This window comes from Gallus gallus, chromosome 6, assembly GCF_016699485.2.
Source record: "Gallus gallus isolate bGalGal1 chromosome 6, bGalGal1.mat.broiler.GRCg7b, whole genome shotgun sequence".
NCBI lineage: Eukaryota > Metazoa > Chordata > Aves > Galliformes > Phasianidae > Gallus > Gallus gallus.
The window spans coordinates 23871015-23893065 of NC_052537.1; the positions used below are offsets into that span (position 1 = coordinate 23871015).

At 63.6% G+C, this 22051-nt stretch overlaps 3 protein-coding genes across 9 annotated transcripts; 1 reads left to right on the forward strand and 2 right to left on the reverse strand.

Annotated features, from left to right (window-relative positions):
* Window positions 1–41: 41 nt before the first annotated feature.
* Window positions 42–3645, reverse strand: C10orf2 (chromosome 10 open reading frame 2). 2 transcript variants are annotated; one of them, XM_015288692.4, is made up of 5 exons: window positions 2293–3645; window positions 1832–2072; window positions 1478–1585; window positions 992–1133; window positions 42–680 (listed from the first exon to the last, which is right to left on the reverse strand). In XM_015288692.4, exons 1-5 carry the CDS (start codon window positions 3551–3553, stop codon window positions 459–461), a joined length of 1974 nt encoding a protein of 657 aa, XP_015144178.2. In that variant the 5' UTR covers window positions 3554–3645; the 3' UTR covers window positions 42–458. The 2 variants fall into 2 exon arrangements, with proteins under 2 accessions (XP_015144178.2, NP_001026515.1); NM_001031344.2 differs by having other exon boundaries at window positions 42–716.
* A 65-nt stretch (window positions 3646–3710) lies between these two features.
* Window positions 3711–4348, forward strand: MRPL43 (mitochondrial ribosomal protein L43). The gene is made up of 3 exons (XM_015288762.4): window positions 3711–3851; window positions 3924–4030; window positions 4119–4348. The coding sequence occupies exons 1-3, from the start codon at window positions 3721–3723 to the stop codon at window positions 4331–4333; spliced, it is 453 nt and encodes a 150-aa protein (XP_015144248.4). The 5' UTR covers window positions 3711–3720; the 3' UTR covers window positions 4334–4348.
* On the reverse strand, window positions 4344–21701 carry SEMA4G (semaphorin 4G). 6 transcript variants are annotated; one of them, XM_046943297.1, is made up of 18 exons: window positions 21612–21701; window positions 20763–20922; window positions 14895–19951; window positions 9802–10008; window positions 9571–9719; window positions 9424–9486; window positions 9241–9339; window positions 8670–8763; window positions 8349–8462; window positions 8045–8211; window positions 7700–7869; window positions 7487–7631; window positions 7181–7403; window positions 6992–7107; window positions 6757–6908; window positions 6621–6682; window positions 4964–6393; window positions 4344–4881 (listed from the first exon to the last, which is right to left on the reverse strand). In XM_046943297.1, exons 4-17 carry the CDS (start codon window positions 9920–9922, stop codon window positions 5546–5548), a joined length of 2523 nt encoding a protein of 840 aa, XP_046799253.1. In that variant the 5' UTR covers window positions 9923–10008; window positions 14895–19951; window positions 20763–20922; window positions 21612–21701; the 3' UTR covers window positions 4344–4881; window positions 4964–5545. The 6 variants fall into 6 exon arrangements, with proteins under 6 accessions (XP_046799253.1, XP_046799252.1, XP_015144240.2 ...); XM_046943296.1 differs by having other exon boundaries at window positions 21584–21701; XM_015288754.4 differs by lacking the exon at window positions 14895–19951 and having other exon boundaries at window positions 21584–21701.
* Between the last annotated feature and the right edge of the window lie 350 nt (window positions 21702–22051).

A 22051-nucleotide genomic window follows, 5' to 3' on the forward strand; every position in this document is an offset into this window, starting at 1 on the left:
GGACACCCCTTCCCCGCTCACGGCGGCAAAGGACAACAGCGTTCACAGTTCTGCTTTAATAAAAGTGTAAAGAAAACAGGATGGGGCCAAAAGCCCCCTGGGGGCTCCCTGCGGCGGGGAGGACGGGCTCGGACACAGTGCTTTGCCATGAGAGGCTCCGACGCGCCCAGGGCTGGGTCCCTGAGGCCTTGCTGCTGCTGGTGGTACCCGTGGCCGGAAGGGCCGGGGTCAGAGCCGGCAGAGCTGCAGGAGCACCATACCACGCGGGAGGTAAACCTGAGCCGTGGCCTCCACTTAGCAGCCATATAATGACCTGCTCAGGGCACAGAGACCCCAAAGTCTGCGCATCCTCTCCCACTCCTCTCACATCTCCCAGGAACGTGAGAATGCTCTGTACAGGAGGAGCATAGCCGCACGGCACACGGTGTGCCCGAGTACCAAGGTTGTCCCTGCCACGCTCAGGGCTTGCTGGAACCACCCACACCTCCACTGGGACCCTTCTTGGGCGAAGGTCCCTTCTCCTCCTTCACCTTCTTCAGTTTGGCTTTGCTTTTGCCGTAGGAGGAGAAGGTGAGCGAGGCCTTGCTGAACTCCAGTGGGAAGACGCCTACATCGCCATCGAAGCGGTTCTTGGACACCTGCAGGTAGCGCTTCCCGGGACCCGTCGTGAGCTTGCGGTCCTGCAGGATGAGGACGTTGTCGGCCTCCTGGCTGGCCTGGGGGAGGAGAACATCTCCAGGGGGTGCTGCAGGGCACGGGGCACCCCCACACCCAGCAAGCTGTGGGGAACCGAACGCTCAAAGGGTGAACCCAGCATCCCCCCCGCTACCCCATGGAGCAACTCATGCCGTGTCCCACCCACGGCTGATGAGCATCCATCGGCTGCGTGCCACCAGGTGACAGGGGACACCCAGCCCCACCGCGGCACGTTTTGGGTCACGGCATGCCGATGTCTCCACCCCATCCCCGCCTGAGGGCCAGGAGGAGACACCTTGGCAGAGCCGAAGATGGAGGCGGTCTGCAGCTCCTTCTCGTCGTCCTCCTTGCGCGGGTGGATGACCAGCGTGATGTGGCACGTGTTGTCGGTGGCGAACTTGCGGAAGGCTCCGACGATGAAATCCTGTGCTGCCAACCTGCAGGGGACAGCACGAGGGCACAATGGGGGCAGCGCCACAACCCCATGTGTGTCAATGCCCTGTGGGGTTGACTGCCCGAAAATGGGGCAGATTGGATATTAGGAAACATTCTTCTCAGAGAGCAGTGAGGGACTGGAACAGGCTGGTGGCAAAGTCCCCCTCCTTGGAGGCATTAAGGAAAGACGTGGCACTGAGGGACGTGGTTTAGTGGGCACATCGGGGATGGCTTGAGATTGGACTCAACAATCTTACAGGTATTTTCCAATCTCAGTGATTCTAATGTGGGTTCCTACACCAGACAGGACACCCATGCGGTGTCACAACTCCCAGGGAAGCGTTACCTGTCTGCAGAGAGCTGCTCGTGGCCCATCATGAACTGCAGGTTGTCCACCACCACGTGGGTGATGTCGTACATGTAGACGGCGTGCTGCATGGTGTCGAGCACCGTCCTGCAAGGGGAACACCAGGAGCACTGCGGACATCCAGCCAGGCACGGGGGGAGCTGGAGGTACCACAGCGCCCGTTCCCCTCCCTCCTTTCCTCCAGCTCCCCTCCACCAGACAGATGCCACCGTGGAGCCCCATGAGCCACCCTTTGCGGTCCCAACCACCACAGTGTGCCCAGCCCCACATCCACCCCTCTGTGCCACGGCACACGGAAGAACACCATTAAGGGACAAAGGGACGGTGCCGTACTTGATGTTCTGTTGGCCATGGAAGGTCATGAAGTAGAGCGGCAGGTCCTCAAAGCGGTCGGCCCACTCGTCATACAGCTCCAGCTGGTCCTCCAGGCGCCGGGTGGCAAACTGGGTCAGCATGATCTTGGCCAGGCGGATGTTGTTGATCTCAAAGCTGCCCCACAGCGTGCACACCCCTTGTGTGCACAGGTCCAGTGCATACTCGCTAATGAACGTTGTCTTTCCGCTGCCTGTCGGACCTGGAAGTAAATAAGGAAATGAGTGCAGTGGCGACGGTCATACTAAGGGCTGGTTGGAGATAAATTCAGCAGGAGCAACCCAGGCTTGGGATGAGCTGGGAAGCGAGCTGGGGGAGAACGCGCAATGGCAACGGTCATACCAAAAAGAAGAACCTAACAATAGCAACCCAAGCTTGGGATGCGCAGCATCCCATGCCAGACTGTGGGTGGAGACCCTCACCGGTGAAGACGGTGAGCTCGCCCCGGCGGTGCCCCTTGAGCAGCTTGTTGAGCTCAGGGAAGCGCGCCCACTTGACGCCGGCCACCTGCTCGCTGTTGGCCAGCTCCCCAAACACCTCCTCACGCAGCTGTCGGAAGGAGACGATGGCTTTGTGTCCGGCAGGCAGGGCGGCACGCAGGATCTTGGTGAGATTCAGCCCCCGGTTCAACGCCTCCAAAGGCCGCGGCTGGAGGTCTCCAGGCTGCACCAGCGAGCAGCGCTTGGGGTTCAGCTTGCGGGCGAAGAGCTTGGAGGCCTCCCAGGAGCGCAGGTCGTCGCCCAGCCACAGCGTGACGCGCCTGAACTGCTCCAGGTAGGGCAGCAGGGCAGGCGGCAGGATGGTGGCCCCACGCGGCAGCGCCAGGCAGGGCACACCGGTGGCCTGGTGCAGGGCCAGGGCATCCAGCTCGCTCCCGGTCAGCACCACCTCGGCGTCGCGGCGGCCGATCAGCGGCAGCCCGAAGAGGTTGCGGTAGGCGTCGAAGCGGGGCAACGTCTCCTCCGTGTAGCTCACGGCATCGCCTCGCTGCTCCGCCACCAGCAGCTTCAGGCCCCGCAGCGCCGCATCGCGTGGGGCGAACCAAGGGAACACCAGGGCCTTGGCCGCCCGCAGGTAGCGCACCCCGAAGCGCTTCAGCGTGCCGTCGGCCAGCGGGGCGATGCCGAAGGCCGCCTTGGTGGCTCGCGTCTCCTCCTCGTCCAGCAGCTCTCCCAGCGGCAGCGCCCGCTCCCAGATGCGCCGCGCATCCTCGCGCGCCCTCCTCGCCTCCGCCTCCTCCTCCTCCTCGCGCTCTCCCTCGTCAGGGCCGGGCGCCGGGACCCCGCGGTGCCGCAGCTCCACGGCAGCCTGCAGGTCCTGCCAGCCGCCCTCGGCTAACGTGGCGGTGCAGAGGAAGCTGCCCGTCGTCTTGTCGATGAACAGCGTGAAGGGCGGCCCGGCGGCGGGCGGCAGCTCCGGCCCGAACAGGCTGGGGGCGTGCAGGCAGCTGTAGCCGTCCTGGAACGGGATGCCCTGAGCGCGGAGGTACCGCCGGATCTCGGTGACGGACACGGCGGGCGCGGCGCCGCCGGGCTCGGGCAGCACGTCCTTCTTGTACCGCCGCTGCGCCACCCGGCCCGGCCCCGCCGCCCACGGGGAGGCCCCGCGGCTCCGCGCCCCGCCGCGCAGCAGCGGCAGGAACCGCCCGGAGGCCCTGCAGGGCCGCAGCGGCACCGCCGCCATCCCGCCCGCGCATCGGCCCGGCTCAGGCCGCCCCCCCCACGTGGAGCCCCGCGGGCGCCGCCATGCCTCCGTCGGCCGCCGTCACTACCGGCGCGCGGCGCGGCCGGATGCTCTCCCTTCTCCCTCCCCCCTCCCCGCGGAGCGCCGTTCCGCTTCCGGGCGGCGAGATGACGGGCCGCGGGACGGCCAGCCGCTTCTTGGCGGCCGTGCTGCACAACGGCGTGGGCCGCTACGTGCGGCAGCTGCAGCGGCTGCAGGTGGTGTTCAGCCCCGTCGCGCCCGACGCCCGCGGAGCCAGGTGAGCCCGCCGCCCGCCGCCCCGCCGCGTGACCCCCGACCCCTGACCTCGGACCCCATTTCCGTCCCGCAGGCAGTTCGTGGAGGAGGAGGCGGTGGACTTCGCCCGGCGGCACCCGGACGTGGTGGTGTACGTGCGGCCGTGCGAGTGCCCCGCGCCCGTGCTGCAGGCCGAGTACCGTGAGTGCGGGGAGGGGGGGGGGGGGGGAACGGCGGGCGGCGCTGCGGGGACGCCGCGGCGACACGGAGCGTCCGTCTTACCCCGCAGTGAACGGCACGGTGCGGGAGGAGCTGATCGCCAGCAAGACAAGCGAGGAGATCGTGCAGCTGGCCGCCAAGCTGGCCTCCCAGTCCGGCCTGGACATCGTGCGTATCCGCAAACCCTTCCACACCGCCAACCCCAGCGTGCAGGGCCAGTGGCACCCCCTCACCAACAAACCCTCCGCCCTCACCGTGCGCGGCCCCCGCGCGGCGCCGCAATAAAGCCGCACACTGACACACCGCCGCTCCACGCGGAGCCGTCGCCTTTATTGCCCCGGGGCCGTACCGGGGGAACGCGATGTCCCCTCGGGGCGGCTCGTCCACCCCAGAGAGGGAAGGGAATGCCCGGCGGGGAGAGGGGTTGTGCTCTGGGCAACGCCCTCAGTCCAGGGGGTGGCAGAGGGGGACCCGGGGGACAGAGCCGCAGCGTCCATCCTGTCCCCAGGCTGTGGGAGCAGAGGTAGATAAGGGGGGAGAGGGAGTTAGGGCCAGCAGGGCTGCAGGGAGCTGGAGGCCCCGCAGGGAGCAGGCCCTGGGGCAGGGCTCCCCAGCGTGCGAGGGGACTGTCCGTGGCATGGGGGCAGCGGCCAAGATCCCAGCATCTGCTGGCACTGCACAAGGATGCGAAGGCGCATCGTGTCCGGTGTGCAGGGCGAGGATGCCGAGAGGACGCTGGTCCCTTCCCACACCGCGTGGCGAAGATGCAGACAAGCCACCTGGTGCGTGTGGCCCTCGGGCATGCGGAGAGCAGTCCTGCTGCCAGCAGCAGCCTGCAGGGGGAGGGCAATGCGCTGTCAGGGTCAGGTTCCCCACGGTGGTACCCCTCCCCATAGCACCCGTCCCGCATCTCACCCTGGGCTGACGGCGGGCACGGGCAGCTTCATCCCACCTGTGGGGACAGCTCTCCTCCTCTTCCTCGCTGTCCCTCGTGGAGCATCCTTCCTGCAGGCAGCCCTGGGGAGCAGATGTGCAGCAGGCAGCAGCTGGTGGCCCTGCAGCACAGCCCCAGGCCCACGGTCACGCTCTGCACCCACCTCTCAGGGCCCGGGGATGCCCAATGGGGTGGGCCGCATCCACACATCCAGGACAGTGTCTCTCCTGCCTGGATGGACAGACAGACACAAGCCCTCCCTCCCCATGTCCACCATCAGCCGTGCTCCAGCTCCTGCCTCCAGCTTGTGGCTGCCATCGGTGGGTTTTTATACATAAATAGAACTCCCAAATTTAAATAGATTCTTCTTTGAGGGATATTTTCCCCTTTCTTTTCCCGTTGGGTTCTTTTTTTTTTCTGTACATCAAGTCTCAAAAGTGAGTGAAAAGCCAAAGAGATGGCCAAGCCCGGGCCCAGCCCGGTGCTGCGGTCCCAGAGGTAGTTTTGCTGAGTCTGTAACACTGCTGGCAGGGGTGGGAGAAGGGACTGGCGGGACCCCGGTCCTACACGGAGCTCTCATCCAGCTTCTCCACCAGCTGCATGTGTTTCCGCTTCTCCAGGATCTTGCTGAGCTCCTCGGTGAAGGACGCGCTGTAGAGCGGCGAGGCCAGCGGCTCGTCCTGCTGCTGCAGCAGCATGTAGCTGTTGCCGTTCATCTTGCGGAGGACGCTGGGCAGGGAGCCCACCCCGTTGGTGAGCTCGGTGGGCAGCGGTGGAGGTGGAGGTGGGGGCACGGCCTCCGGCAGCTCCTTGGCTGGGGACACGGTGGCTGTGGGTGCTTCACCGGGGATGATGCGCAGGCAGGGATAAGCCGGATCCTCTTCGTCCTCCTCATCCTCCTCGCCGCGGGCTTTGCGCAGGCAGCTGGCCGACACCGTCTGCAGCTCGGGACTCACAGCCCGCGGCTCCCCCAGCACGTACTTCCCCCTGCGCTTCTCCAGGCAGGACACGTAGAGCAGGACGGTACCCAGCACGGCACACAGCACCACCAGCACCACGATAGCCGACACGTAGACCACCTTGGTGTCTCCAGAAGCCTGGCTGGCCGCTATGGGCCCGGAGGTGGTGGTGGCGGCACGAGGCAGCTGGGGCAGCACGGTGAGGCTGTAGGCAGCCAGCAGCGTGCGCAACCCCCGCTCCTCACCATAACAGCGGTACTCGCCGCTGTGTCCTGGCAGCGTGTTGGTCACCAGCAGCCCGTCCACCCCAACGCGCAGCCGCTCCTGCCCCGTGCCCGGCACCTCGCTGCCATTCAGCAGCCAGACAGCCCGTGCCAAGTTGGAGCGCTGGTCACAGGGCAGCAGCACATCATCCCCGCGCAGCACCGTGCGGTTCTTCCATGGCAGGGAGCCTGCGGAACAGATGTCAGAAGGAAATTCATTACTTGCAGAGAGGTGAGGCCCTGGAACAGGCTGCCCCGAGGGCTGCAGGTGCCCCCGTCCACGGAAGTATTCAAGGCCAGGTTGGATGGGATCCTGGTCATCCTGACCTTCCAACCGCCCATGGCAGGAATCAAAACTGGATAGGCTTTCGGGTCACCTTCCAACCCAAGCACTCTGTGATTCTGTGATGACTTACCACGCCCAGAGCTGCTCCGACATCCCACATTGCCGCTCTGCACATCCTGCACCAGCCCTGTGCTGTGGGACACTGGGGTTCAGCACATGGCCCTGCCGCCGGCCCCACAGCCGCCGCCCATCAGCACTGCCCCTACCTGTCCCCGCTGGCCGTGTCACGGCAGGCCCAGCCGTCCCAGGCGCAGTAGGGATCCCGGGCGAGGATGCAGTCATAGCAGGAGCTGTACCTGGCGCAGGAGGCCAGGGGCACCTGCAGGACTCCGCTAGCAGCCCCCACATACAGGCTCCTCTGGGATGGAAAGGGCCGGCTCTCAGTGTTGCCCCACACGTGGGGTGCCCCGTGCCACCCCCAGCCCCATCACCGCCCCTCACCTGTCTGCGGGACACCACCAGCGTCTCCACGGGCTGCAGGTCCCGGAACACCTGCACCTCCTCGATGATGTGGAGGCTGGAGCCCAGCACCACGGCCTTGTGCAGCCAGCCGTCCCCTGCAGACGGGGTGGTGAGGGGACGCGGGACCCCCAGCACCACGCGGGGACCCGTCCCACGTCCTACACTCACCCGTCCCCATGAAGAGCACGTCGTAGGAGCGCCCGTCGAGGGCCTGCACCCGGTCCACCGCCAGGCGGCTGTATGCCACGCTCCTCTTCACCAGCAGCGGCTCACCGCCCGCCGGCTGCACCTCCTCGAACATCAGCGGGTGCAGCTTGACAAAGTCCAGCACACTGTTGGGCAGATCCTGTGACGAGTTGTAGCCCTTCCGGCGAGAGCTGTCCGTGATGCACTGCCCAGGGGGAGGACACAGCTGTCAGGGGGGGCTCACCCACCCACGCCCCCTCTCCAAACCCGCACATCCCCAGCACTCACGGAGCCGGGCCGCGGTTCGGGCACTGCTCCATCGTAGCGGGACCACTTGCGGGAGGAGTCCTGGTACTCCATGTAGGGCCCCTCGAAGGCACGCTGCACCTCAGAGATGTCGTAGCGGCACACGGCCGAGGCCTCCATCGTCCTCCTGGGCGCAGGACCTCCCGTTATCCCCCAGCACCACCTCCATCCAGCCCCACGCCCGGCCCCGCTCACCACTGCGCTGAGAGCGTGAAGGCAGCGTAGAAGACGGTGCTGGCCCAGCCCCCGCTGTCCAGGCTGCAGACGCTGCGCAGTACCTCATAGTAGGGGATGTAGCACACCAGGCGAGCCTTCATGAAGGATGTCCACTTGCGCTGCAGAATCTTCTTCCCCCCCAGATCACTCTGGAAAGGCGGGCAGGGGTTCTTGGTGGGTGCACTGAGCCCGGCACCCCCAGTGCAGAGCCAGTCCCCATCCTCACAGTCCCCAGTTCCCATTAGGGGAACCCTCCCTGAGCACACAGCCAGCTCTGCCCCCAGGTGCGTGCCCGGACCCCCTGCTCCACAGGGACACCCCTACCTTGCACACGCGGGCCACCCGGGCCACCCGAGCCACCTGGCTCTTGTCGAAGAAGGACGTGGTCTCCTCGCCTGCTCGCTCCATGAAGAAGTAATAGATTTTGTCATCATCACCCACGAGACTGTCCTTGCTTTCCTGGACCAGCATGGAGGCCACAAACTCGGCATCTGGGGGAAATGGAGTGAGAGGTAGCAATTGGGAACTCGCCACGTCCCCACAGCCCCTCCCTGCCTCAGATTTCCCCTGCAGCACACCACTCTGGACAAGCCCAGGCACCAATCCTGGGGGACAGGGACACCTTTACCATTCAGCCAGTGCAGAGGGGACTCCTCTGTCTTCAGCGGCCGCTGGTGCAGGTTCCTCCGGATGTCAGGGAGGCTCCGAAACTCATAGCGTGTGGCTGTGTACAATCCACCATCTGCACAGGGCAGGCACCCGTCAGCATGGCCACCATACCCCAGGGACTGTGGGGACAGCCCCAAAGCCGCCACATCCACATGCCCCAGGCACGGGAGGAGAAGGAAGGAGATACCCAATCTCGCTGCACCCTCCACAAGCAGAGCCCGTGTGGCTGGCTGCCCCCATAGCGACCCAAAGTGTCCTGACCTGGTGAAGTGCCACTTACCCACAATGAGGCCGGTGTAGCCGCGGGAGGGGTCGTAGGGACACTTCTCTTTGCCTTCCTCGAAGCGGGAGGGCAGTGTGAACCTGTCAGCATCCTGCAGGACCAGGGACATCAGCACAGGGGACAGCCCTGTGCCCACGAAGGCAGGGACAAAGCCATGCCCACGGCCACCCCCTCCAGGCAGGATGAGTCCCCAACAAAACGCCAACACCCAATGTTGTCCTCAGCCGGGCTGGGTCCTCCCTGCAACATCTGTGTCACCGTAGGAGTTATTTTCTTTGGGGGTTGTAGTTCAAAGCACTTTAAATAACGATGGAGCCAAGTGTGGCGGCTCCTCTAGGGGCTGGGGACAAACCAGGTTGGCAGTACAGCCGTGGGAACGGGCACAGACCTGCCGTGAGCAGCTGGGGACACGGGGACACACACCACGGCTGTGCGAGGGATGAGGGACAGGCAGGAGCCCATGTGGCTGTCGGGGACCTGTGGCATCAGTGTGACAGTGACCGTGCCCGGGTGCTGCCACCCCAAAGCCACCCTGGATGGGGACAGCGATGGGGACGGGCGGACTCACAATGGAAGCACAGAGCGGGTGGAAGGCATAGGTGCCACAGGCGTAGAGGTGCGTGGTGTTCAGCCTCTGCAGAAACCGCACGTGGTTGAAGCACTCGGTCTGTGGTGGACAGGATGCACATTAGTGCCTGGGGACACCGCCTGGGGACACCACGGGGCCCTCACTGCCCGGTGATGGCCGTACCTTGTTGTTCTTGCCCTTCTGCAGGCAGTCCAGCTGCTTCTCTGGAGATGCTTCCCAATGGATCTGTACAGGGAGAAGTACCATCACAGCATGAAACCCCACCCCAAAAGTTTGGAGGCTGCTTGGGAATGGGGGGCACCAGCTCACCATGCGGTGCGAGCCATCGGCCACGTTGCTGGCATTGAGGGCAAAGACGGCCCCCCTGGCCCCCACGTACAGCACACCCCGCTCGTCCTCCAACAGCAGCGTGGTGTAGTTCAGGCTGTGCCCGCTGAACCTCCGCACACCCGACAGCTCTGTGGGGAGAAATGGTTTTCCCAGTGAAATGCTCCCAAGCAGGGTGAGCTTCCTTCCTGATCCCTCCCCGAGCCCTCTTACCATCAAAGGTGACCGTCATCCTGGGGGTGGCATCCAGGTCGGTGGCGGAGCGCCGGCTGGGGTAGCCCATGGCTGCGGTCACCAGCAGGGCGGTCAGCAGCCGCACTGTGCCCCCACACATCCTCAGTCCCCGGCGCCCAGCGAGGGCAGCCCCCAGCCGGAGGGGCCGGCACAGCTGCTGCTGGGGATGGGCTGCCCGGGAACCTCCTGAAACAGAGAGCCAAGGTCAGAGGGGCTGCTGGGCTCAGGAGTTTGGCCACCACGAGGGGTGGTCCCCAGGTTATCCATGTGCAGAGAAGGCAGCAAGGCAGCCAGTGTGACCTGAAAGCCAAAGGGCTCTGCTCCTTCCCCAGTGCCAAGGCAGGAGCTGGCAGGAAGGAAAGGAAACCCCAAACACGCAGAGTATGGGAGAGACCGGGACTGCTGAGGACAGAGGGCTGGGGGTGATGCTCCTGGCACATGCAGCACAGGGCAAAGCGAAAGCAATACTAAATCACTTGGCACCTCCACCACGTGTTTTCAAGCAAGACTGTTTTTTTTCCCCGCTGCTTTTCCACTGTTTCAGTTTCCCTTTCATCAACAGTTGCCTTGAAGTTCAGCATCTTCAGCTGCCAGCCAGGAAGCAAATCCTGGCTAAGAAACCACCACAGGGAGGCATGGAGCTGAGTGGCCACATGGGGACACCAACGTCCACGGGGACCGAAACCGCAACAGGAGGATAGGGAGACGTGGGGAGGCAGGATGGGACGTGGGATCCCAGCACCCCGTAGCTGCCCGCTGAGGGCAGGGACCAGAGGGTATCTCCGCACAGGAGACCTCCCTGCAAAGCAGTTGGCATTAACCTGTTTGCTTAGGGCTCTTTTCTCTATATACACCAAACACCTGGCCCTCCAGCAAAGCTGTTCAAACACGCCTGCTGCAGACGGATTCCCTAAAGCAAATACCGCCCTGGGCTTTGGGCAGAGGGGAGGGAGAAGGGAAACAAGAGGGAAGCAGCGGGGCACAGAAGCGAGCAAGCAGGCGCACAGCATCCCCTGCCCATATCGCAGCGCTATGAGCTCAGCACAGCCCAAACACCACAGGGAACAAACACGGCACAGCCACGTGCACGGCCGGACTGCACCTCCTGCACGCACACCCTGCCCTCGTCACTCCACACTCCGGACTTTAGCCGGGAGAACCCAGGCAGTGCCAGGGCTGGGCAATTGTGCCGTTCCAGCCCAGCGACTGCGCCCATGTGCAAAGGCTTCCTTCACCCCACATCAGATCAACTTTGTCCTGAAGGGAATGAAGCAGCTCGCTCCAAGAGCTCGTTAATGTTTTACCCGAAGGGAAGGGCTGCTCCGAGCTTCTCTTTTCTATTTGTTTGTTTTTGTGCGGCTTTTTTTTTTTTCTTCTTCTCCTTTTTTTTAGTTTTGTTTTTTGTTTTAATACCTACGGAGCGGGGGAAGGAGCAGGAGGGAACCGCATCCCTGGTCCAGCTCGGATCACAGCACTGCTATGCTCCCCATGCCAGCAACTCCCACACCCCACGGCGACCCAGGCACTCCATGCCCGCTCCCCACGCAGAGGCCCGGCTCCCAGCCTGAGCCCAGAGCACGGGATGAGACCGGGAGAAACCCGGAGCTTCCCCGGCCACCAGCATCCCTAAGCCGTGCTCTGCAACGTGGTGCGTGCATCTGAGCCATGCAGCTGCGTGCTCAGGGAGGCAGGGAGATGACAGAAAGCTGAGCAAAGCGACAATCCCCATTTAGGGTGTGCAGCCCTGGGTTTTGGGAAAGGCAGCGAAATCCTGCGAGATGCTGCGGTACCCGGCGAGCAGAGCCGGGATGAGGGTTGCCAGGCAACTTTCTGCAGCTTTCCCCCAACTTGCAGCCCTCCCATGCCTCTGCTGCAGCGGATCATAAACCATCCCCGGGTGCAGCGCCAGCGAGCGGCCCCAAAGGGGGCACAGCAGGGACACCCATCCCCATCCCCACACGTCAGCGGCTGCGACCCAGGGCAGGAGGCACTCCGCTCCTCAGCCAGACGGGACTTTGCCGACAGCAGCGAGAAAAACGCCAACTTGGCAAAAGTCCTCCGGGAAAAGGGGATCTGCGACGCGCCGGGCGCTGGGCCGGGGAGGGAAGGAGCGCCGTGACCTCCGCCAGCGCCGCTCCGCGTTTATTTTGGTTCTTTAAACAAAACCCTGCTCGACCCCGAGGCGCTTCCCAGGAGATGCACGAGATAGCGCGGCTCACGCGATGCTTCTCCTTTCCCCACCCGTGGGATGCGGGCGCAGCAGAGGGAGAGCGCCACGGGAGCCGAACAGGAACTGAGAAGTGCGCTGAGACACCGCAGCCGGGCGCTGAGCTCCCCCCGCCAGCACATGGGGGGACGGGGATGTGAGGTGCTGCGCCCCCCCTTTCCTGGGGGCATCGCGGGGATGAGCCCCCCCGGGGCAAAGCCGTCCCCACATCCCACCTCCTCCATCCTCAGCAGCGCCGCCCCGGCCCCACATTTCCACCGGGAAAAGCCAGGAGGGAGAGGCAGGCAGCGCTGGGAAAATCTCCACCGAGAAGAAACAAACAGTTTCCCTGTGTTTTTTTTTTTTCCCTGCTGTGGCAAAACGAGACCATGTGGCCAGAAGGACGGACGGGCAGACAGACATACGGCCCTCCGTGCCCAGCAGAGCTCCCAGCAGAGGTTCCCGTGCCGGTTCTCTCGCACGCTGTGGCTCATCGCTGCAGCTCAGCCTTAAAAGGATTTGTGGTCGGCGCACATTGCTTCCACAGCAGAACCAGGAGAATAATTTTAGAATTAAACCCTCAGGAACAATTAAAAATGAAAAAAAAAAAAAAAAAAAAAAAAACCACCAACACAACTCAAAGCCCCAACCCTAAATTTAAAGGGACGCTGCAGAGCCAGCAGCTGCCGGCGCAGCCTCGCTCAGACGTGGGGTTTGGGACCAATTTGGGCCCAGTTGCTCATCCCCACGGACGCACTGCGCTCCACCTGGCTGGGCCGCGGGTCGCCACGGGATTTGCTCGGGGTTTCGCCACGGGGGCTCCCTGGTGCTCGGGTTTCAGGCACTGCTCCCATGGCTGCGGGATGCAGGAAGAGGGGCTCCGGCCTGTGGGGCTGCGGGCGCTCCCTGCATGCCTGCATGTTCCTTTACGCTTTGTTTATTCCAAAGATAAACTGTTTCCTTATTAGTTTTTTTTTCCCCGAAGTCCAGCAAAACTAGATGATGGCAGCGCTCTTATTGGTTCCAGCTTAACGACCTCATCTTGTTTGTTCCAGTTTTCCCTTCAAAACAACTCCAGCTTTGGGGTCAAACTGCAGCTGATGCTCTTTAACTCTGCATCCCACTCCCATGCACCCCACCAGTGTGGCACTCGGCCTTTCCCACTGTGGTTTGCACGCAGCCACGCTCACATCAGAGCCGGGTGGATTTGCATGGGTTTGGCAGCAGGGAGATGGAGCGATCCTCAGTCCCCAGGGGGGGCAGCGATGGGGCCGAGCCCAGCCAGAGCCCCCCCGCAGGAGGGGAACAGAGAGCAGAGCACAGCCCGGTACCAAAGGTGCCCCAAAACCTCACCTTCCTCCTCCTGTGGCCACCCGGCTGCCCTCACCCCAAATTCACTGCCGGCATTCCTGGTGGGGAAAGCAGGGAAAGGTCCCAACAGATGGACGTTGGAGGCGGGGGGAGGAAAAGCCGCACGGCCCTCGCTCGTGGGAGCTGAAAGGGTTGGCATTGGTTTTGTGTTTTTCTTTCCCCTCCGGTTGCAACACAAAAACAAAGCGCTGATAGGGATCGCAACACGGCGGGGGCAGCTCTGCCCCGTACCCGTCGGGCACATCCCATGGGGGGCGGCGGCAGCGTCACCGCGGCCGTCGGGGGGGGGTGGCCGCAGCCACGGAGGGGGCCGGCAGCGGGCATCGCTTACGGCAACAGATCCCTGCCTCTGGGGGAGTCCGCGCTCCTCGTCCATTTTGGGCAGCCTCTTTGTCTTCGCACACGGTGCCCCGGCACCAGCGGATCCCTCCCGCGTCCCCCACCCCCACCTCAGGCTCCGGGATGGAGGAGCCGCGGGCCCACCTGCGCTGCGGGCAGGGCGAGCGCAGCCCCAGCCGTACCCCAGGAGCAGGGCGCAACGCGCCGGCCCGGCGCAAGCACAGTCCTCGGCACGATGCAGCCCCCCCGCTCGGGGCGTCCCCGAGCTCCAGCGGCGCAGCCCCAAACCCTGAGCGGAACGGGGCAGGAGGAAGGGCTGCACCGCCACCAGACCTGCACGTCCCTTCCTCCCCCGCAGCCGTGGTCACCCAAAAATCCCCGCCAGGTGTCCTCCGCCTCCATCCCGCCCAGGGCCCCGCTGCCGCCGGCACCGCTCCCAGCACCCACCCGACCCCCGTTCACCCACCTCCGTCCCGAACGCTCTCGAGGCGCCTCTCCGCAGCCCGGCCCGGCCCCCAGAGCAGACCCGCACCGGACCCGGCACCGGCCCGTACCTGTGCGCGCAGCGCCGGACCCGGCACTCGCAGCCAGCAAAGCCAGCGCCCGCACCCGGCACCCCGAATGCTGCCTGGGGATGAGCCAGCACCCCGCGCTCGGCGCTCGCACCCTACGCTGGGGCACGCAGCACCTCATCTGCGGACCCAACAGCCCCAAATCCGGCACCCGACCCCCGCACCCCGCCGGCAGCCGGCCCCGATCCCATCTCCCCGGCGCTTGCCTGAGGCTCGGCTCGGTTCGGTCCGGTTCCGCGCGGCGCGCCGCCGGCTGAGCTGCCCGCCGCAGGTCGCTATGCGCGGTCCCGCTGTGGGCCGTGCCGCGCCGCGCCGCCCGCACTACGGCGCCCCCTGCCGGCCGTCCTGCGCGCCGCGCTCCGCCCCGGCTCTGTGAGGGCCGCGGACCCGCGGCGCCGCGGGGGCCGGAGCGCGGAGCTGCGGGAGCGCCCTCCGAGTCCCGCAGCACCCCGGCTTGAGGCCGCCCCGATCCCCGAACCCGGTGGGTGGGAGCCTGGAGCGCGGCCGGCAGCCAGGTGCAGGAGCCTGCACGCCCAGCTGGGCGCTGCGCCCGGCCTCGAGGTGTGTGAGGGCAAAGTCCTCACAGGGGGAACGGACGGCGCAGCCTCGTCGCAGCACGGCCCGCTTGCAGCCGAAGATCCCCCCGTGTGCTGCCCTGGGGGTGCCGGCACTCTGTGCGCGGGGTGTGCCGGGGGTGCCGAGCCCCTCGGAGCCTCCTCTGCCCCACGTGGCTGAGCCCTCCTTCCTCATCCGTCACGAAGACGCAGAGCACAGGCGCGGCGTGCAATCTGCAGGTCGCATCTAGGGCACGGGAAGCTGGCTGCAGCACCAGGTGGGTGCCGTGCCTCCCTGCCGTGCTGGCAGAGCCGTGCGGCACCGCTCCCAGCACGCTGCCCTCTCCCCACGCTCCTGGCCGCTCTCCCGCCACGCCTGCACGCTCCAGCGGCCGATTGCCATTTCCTCCTGCGCTCACTTCTCCTCCACACCTCACCTCTCCTCCCGCCCACCCCAGGGGAGACAGACTCCCGCACACCGGGCTCGCTGCAGCCCTGCCCGGCGCAGCCTGGATGGAGCCAGCCGGACCCGGAGCGCTGCAGGGCGGCAGCACTGCCCACACAGCTTTTTGGGGATGAAGAACGCAGAGCGTGTGGTCCCCTGGGTTGCATCCCCACCGCACTGTGGCACGGCGCGGAGGGAGCTGCATGTCAGCTGTCCCTATGGGGAGTTCAAGGAGGCTCTGATGGCTGCTGCCTGCAATTGCCTTCCTGGTACAGGGATGGGCACAGGGAGAGCTGTTTGCAAGCACCAGGCCATGGTTCAACCCCTTACTCCCCAGCTCCCATCCCATCCCGTCCCGCAGCAGCACTCCTCTCCGCCCACGTGGCCCCAAGCCCAAATTCAGGCTGTGCTAGCTCCTGGCCTTGGAGTGGGGTAATTAGTGCATGAGCAAAGAGCAGGCTGAGCCCGGTGTGTTCCATGCTGCCTATTTACAGGCCTGAGCTTGCGAGGCTTTAATTAATTAACGCGAGTCATCGGCAGCTGGAAACAGATCTATTTTCAGAGCTTCCGCTTGCTCTGCTGCCCCCATGAGATTCTCCAGAGCAATGGAAGGCCCCGCTGGTGCAGAGGCCGGGCCTTGCCTGCCATGTGCGGCCTTCCTGGGGCTGCAGCCGGTGCTGGGGGCCCAACACAGTGCAGTCCTGCTCCAGCCCTGCGGCGCAGTGCAGCCGGGTGGGGAGGAAGAAGAGGAGTCGTGGCGGTGCCCAGCCAGCCAGCCCAGCTTGGCTGCTCTGTAATTGCCCTTTGTGTCACTCAGAACGCCCGGCTGGTTCCCCGTGAGCCTGCCTGCAGCCCGCTTTGCCCCTCTGACACCCAGCCAGCACTGTGATGACTTCCACATCACACTACACCCCCATCCCAAGCAACACCACTCTAACGACAACATGGCCACAGGGCTCCATTCACTGTCGGGATCATCACACGACGCGGAGAGTGCTGCTGCCCTCGGCACACAGGGGGCTCCGGGCTGCCCCAGTTTGCTGCCTTAGGTCAGAAAGCGCTTGGTGGGGAGGCCGGGCTGCTCCCAGTGCTGCCCATCCTTCGCTCCAAGCGAGAGCAGCAAGATGCAGCCCCATTGCAGGGATTTGGCTCGGCGCCACCGGTTACAAAACCTCCTCGTGCTGGGAGCCGGGGATTTATGAAACCCTGTGAAATCCACGCTAATCCAGCGTGGTGCCCACTGGCTCGCAGCCCCAAGGCCGTACTGCAAGGGGTGCAGGGAGAGCCCCTTGGTGCTGGATGAACCCAGCACGGGAACGGCAGCGGCACTCCCCCCAGCTCCCCTGCATCCCTCCAGGCCCGGCACAGAGCTGGGCACAAGGAGCCAATGGTGCTCAGGTCATCCTGACCCGGTGCAGCTCCTGTGAGCCCCACCAAGCGCATCGGCCCTGGGATGAACACTCCAGCGGGCACAGAGCGTGAAAGGCACGGGATCCTCTGCCCTCTGAGATGTTGAGCAAACTTTCCGAACCATCGTTTCTTCGGGCCGGGAGCCAGCAAGGAAAATTACAATCGCAGGATTTGTCTGAGAAAGTTGTAACGTGCCAGAAGGCAGGGGCACGGCCAGCCCTTGCTGCTGCGGCTCCAGAGGGCACTTAGGGCTCAGTCTTTTATGGGTGAGACTTTCCCCCCGGCTCCATACGGCAGCAGGGGTCACTGCCCCCAACCTCTGCACAATTGGCTGCCACACTGCCCCCCACCCGGTGCCAACGTCCGCAAGTGGAAACGGGGATGCTTTGCCCAGGTGCCGGGTGGCTGCAGGGAGCAGCAGCTGAGTCACGGCAGCCTCCACCTGCCCTCCCCTGCCCTGCTGCCCCAGGGAAAGGCAGGGGAAGCCTTCCCAGCCGGTCCGGACGGACAGACAGCAGGAGGCCAGGGCAGGTCGGCAGCAGGTGGGACAGGAGGGAGCAGAAACGCTCCAGGGACGAGCAGCGACGGCAGGGACGCAGCCACACGCTGCCAACCGAAGGGCTGCGACCCCTCCCTCCCTCCCGCACGCCGAGCCCGGGCTGCTGCCATCCACACGATTTAAGCAGCAGCCTCGGCAGCACCGTAAATAACCCGCAAGCGCTGGCAGCCGAAGCTGAGCGCGTACATCACTCTCACGGTTTTTCTTCGCCTCTGACACTTTGATAGGGGCGAGGGGGTGGGGGAAGGAGAGGAGCTTCCAAAATTTATGAGCCGGGATTTAAAAATACATCTGCCAGAGAAGCGCTGCAGAGACGGGGAGGAGGGCGGCTGCAAGGCTGCCTTCAGGAAGGCGCAGCAGGGAGCCGGCAGAGCTGGGAGAGCTGCGTGGCTGTGTCGCAAGCAGAGCGCCCTGGGGGGACTGCGCCGCGAGTGGCGGCTGCCCGTGCCGCGCATGGCAAAGCTGCTGTGAAACGAGAGGTAGGGGCGACAAACCAGGTGCTAAAATCCCTCCAGCCCTATGGTAGCGTCGGCTGTCATGCGGGGCGGGTCGGGCTCTCAGCTCCCCTTGCCCGCAGCTGCTTCTCTCCATCCCCGAGAGGTCCATCACCCACCCTCCCATGGCTCCCGGCCTCCTCTGGGCACGGAGCCCTTTGTTCAGAGAAGAGGCACGCGGCTGGGGTGTAGCCGAGACATCTCCTCGGTAGGGAATCGTGGGTCAGATAATGAAGCCAAGTGGAGGTCAGGAAGAATCACGGCGATATCCGAGCGCTTGGCCTTACAGGCGCTGCCCAGCGGGGTGCTGCGCATCGAGCGGCTGAGAAAGGCTGCCCGATCCTGAGCAACATTTAAAAGTAATTTAGCCGGAGCAACAATGACGCTCGACGCATTTGTCTGCTGAGACAAAATGAGCTATTTCAGTCTCGCCTCTGGTTTTTGTTTTCTTTTCAAGTCAGAGGACTGGCAAAGGCTGAGCTCAGGCCTCCCCACGCAGCCCGCAGCTCTCTCCCTCCTCCGGAGCGATGCTGTGAGCGCACAGGACGGTCCCAAGGGTCACAGCCCCGCTAAGGGCGATGCTTCGCCATGGAAACATCTCCCTCCTAACATCACATCTATCAGCACGCATCCCAAAAGCAGCCCGGCCTCCGTGACGCATTGAATTCTGCTTCCATCTGAGGAAGACGGCAGCCGTACCCTCTGCGTGCCGCCTGTTAAAGTTCTGGGGTAACCCATGGAAGGGATGTCAGGGCAGCCCTGGGCACGCGCCGTGGGGACATGCAACTTCTCAAACATAGGCTTTGCAGCTCAGTGCAGTTTCTCTGCAGCCTTTGGTCTGCATCTCACCACTACCTCTGCCGCTCAACCAAGTGAATGTACTCCAAAGCCCGACGGTTTTCCCCCTACGCAGTCAGCTTTTGGGAAGTTACGCCGAGATGTCTCACTCACAAAGAGCCTTTGTCCTAAGGTGTTTACGGACTGGGCAGCATTCATCACATCCCGGTGTTCTAGCACATCTCCTATTACATGACGGTGTAAATGGGACTTCTTAAGAGTCAGCTGAATTCCTTTGATTCATGTCCATGCATATCCATAACAGCTAATTTACTTTCATAAACAACAAGGGGGGGGGGAAGAAAAAAAGAGAAGAGGAGGGAGCTATTAAAGCCAGCGTCAAAGCCAGCCAAGCGCGCACCGCAGGGCTGGGTTAATGAGCAGCCGGCTGGCCGGAGCCGGGCCGCTGTCCCAGCGGGGCTGACTCAGCCCAGCAGCCCCAGCAGGCAGCTCCTGGGCACCCACAGCTCCTGGGCTGCACCGAGGAGCTGGGGGCTGCGGGGCTGCATGCAGGCCGTGACACCGGGGCTTCTCGCAGCCATCGCACATGCGTGGCCCCGGCCAGCCCTCCCGCTGCACTTCAGGGGGAAAAAAAAAGCCAAGCGCGGATGCACCGCTATGCATATAGGAGGCATGGATTTTGTACTGCACGCCAAGGCCGCTCCGTGAGCATCGCGTGACCGGCCGAGCACGCAGCGTCCCCCCGCCTGCCAGGCAATGTCACCAGCAGCTCCCTGCAAGGACACTTCCAAGGCGAGGGAGCGGGGATCTGCAGACACCCGTCACCATCGTTTATTCCCGTCATTTCTGACCCTCGGGGTAGGAAGAACATCAGAGCACTGCGGGCACGAAACAACAAGCTTTGTAGGTCATATCAGCGTGCTAAGCCCCATTAGGAACCGCAGCACGAAGCATGAATAATACTCCTTTTATTCCAGCATATACCTCAACGCCCTTTAAATAAATGTAAATGGTTATTTACGGACAGGGTTTGCGAGGCACGTCTGCTCACCAACACGGGACTCCAACGGGGCTGGAGCAATAAGTTTGCTATCTCCCCTACGTACGAGTCAGGGTAACCGCAGCGCTGATAGGATTAGCGATTGCCCAAGGGATCCCTGGCAAAAGAGCAGCGGGAGAGCGCCGTCAATCTTACGCGGGTGGATTTATGCGCTGCCCATCAGCCCGGAGCCGCAGAGCGGCGGCACTGCCATTGCACGCCCTCGGAAGGACAGCCAGGCAACGAAAACGTTGAAACACCGCGGTGTTGGGACCTTCAAGAAGCAACTGGGTCGTTGCTGAAAAGCAGCGAGCAGGGCAACCCGGAGAGCGTCCCTTAAACCTGCATCGATTGCCAAAAACGATCCGATAAAGCGAAGCCGGGGAGAGACGCAGTGAGTCATCCCCTCCCCAGCGCGTTTACTGCCTTTTGTCTTTGCCACGGCTGGAGCAGGCCGAGGTTGCCCCCAAGAGGCAAAGCCGACACAGCAGCTACCCAGGGATATACCGAATTCTGTCCCGAAGGCATCCCGTGGGGAAGATGGAAAATCCAATCTCACATTCCCTTGGTTTTGCTTCTCTGTCAGCCGGCAGCACCCATCGGATGGGGCGGGAGGTGGCAGTGGGTCCCCTCCCCACACCCTGCAGGACACACCTGGAAGCTCTCAGCCACTGACGGCCGCTCTCATTTCACACACCCTGATGGGTTTTTCTGCCACTAAAACGCTTTTTGAACATCTCTGCTTTCAGCCTCCACAACGTCCTGAGGCGAGAAGATCCCCAACTCCAGCGTCTCCTTTTGTTCGCTTTGAGCCTTCGTGCTAATAAAAGAGCTACAGAGTCTGAAGCCAAATTACAGAGCAGCACTGAGCAACTTCACTCTATTCACCCATTTTCAGGCCATTTGACCTGGAGAGCTCTCCATCCATCCCACTTTCCAACATTACAAATATTATCTCTTTCCCAGCCGATGAGATGCAGCCTGCAGACGACGGCGGCTGCTTTGTTCCTCCCCTACACACGCACACGGGCTCCATCCCAGAGGGCTGAGCCCAGACAGGGCTGTAACCTCAGCTCTGACACAGCTGGAGCTGCTCTACGAGAGGACGTGGGCAGCTGGAGCATCCCAGCTGGGAGGTGTGGGGGTTACTTACTGCTCTGTGCTGGGCTCCGGGCGGGTCCCCCCGCATCCCCAGCTTACGTTCAGCTCCCTGCCAGAGGTGACATCTCCAGGACGGCCGCCGCGCTCGCTCCTGCCAGGCTCTTAATTACGAGGGAGGCTGACACGGTTCCTCAGCAAACAGCAGCCGCGTACTGCGGGGAGAAACAGAATGAGGGCAGAGGAAAAAAAAATGGGCTCAGAGGAAGAGAAAAATCAACCGGAATGGAAAACACGCCGTGCTGTGCTGTGCAAACTTGGCCATAACAACGCCGGAGCCCAAATACTGACAAAATAGGTTAGCACACGGGGGAGGGAGGCAGGCAGCGCTCCACGGCTGCGTAACAGAAGCGATATGTGGCGCAGCACCTGAGCCAGCATCGCCTGCCAGGCCTCCACCGGCTGCCTGTGGGGCAAAGCGTGAGGATTCAGTTTCCAGCGTGCCGGTCGGTTCTGTGAGCCTGAGGAGCCCACAGCTGCCCTGCGTGATTTCCGCTGCCTTTATAAAGCCCGCAGCGTGAAGAAAGGCACCAAACTTAATGCCTAACCTTCCTCTGCCCAGCACGGAGCCTGCCAGCCTTAAGCTGCTATTTTTATCCCTGTAAGAGCCCGGCGGTCAGCTCGGAGGAGATGGACCTCCTGCTACCGCCCGAGCCGCAGGACCGGGACCTCCATCTCTAAGCAGGCTTTGAGAAAAGAGCCGGAATTAAGCGGCAAAGCCCTCGAGCCTTTAAGCCGTCCCGCGGTACCCGGCAGCCGCAACCCTGGCGAAGGACCCTCGCCCAGCAGTCCCGAAGCAGCAGAGCTGTTATTTACCCTGCGGGACGGAAGGAGCGCGGCTCACCCGGCTTCCAGCAGCTGCAGCAGTGAGCCCGAAGGAAAGCACAGGGAAAAGGGTGTGTGCCACGGCCCCGTTTCCTACGGCCGGGAGCCCTCCTCCGCACATCACATGGGGTAAATCGCCTCGGACTGCCCCGGGCCTCCCCCCGGGCCGGCGGCAGAGCCCGGGCCGCCCCGGTGACGGACACGGGAAGGATTCCAGCTGAGCTGCCACCTCCTCCCCTGTTACCTCCCCGCAGGGAGCTGGGAGGGGGCAGGGAGGCTGGAGGAGATGAGGCGCTGCTCAGCAAGGCTGAGGGAGACATCCGAAGAGCTGCAGCGCGTCTGAATGCTGCTTAAAGGCCACCTGAGAGCGCATCTCGACAGGCGGCACTCAGGGCAGGCACGGGGACGAGTTGCAGCACCCGCAGCGCAGAATCAAGGCAGGAAGACGGGAACGTTTTC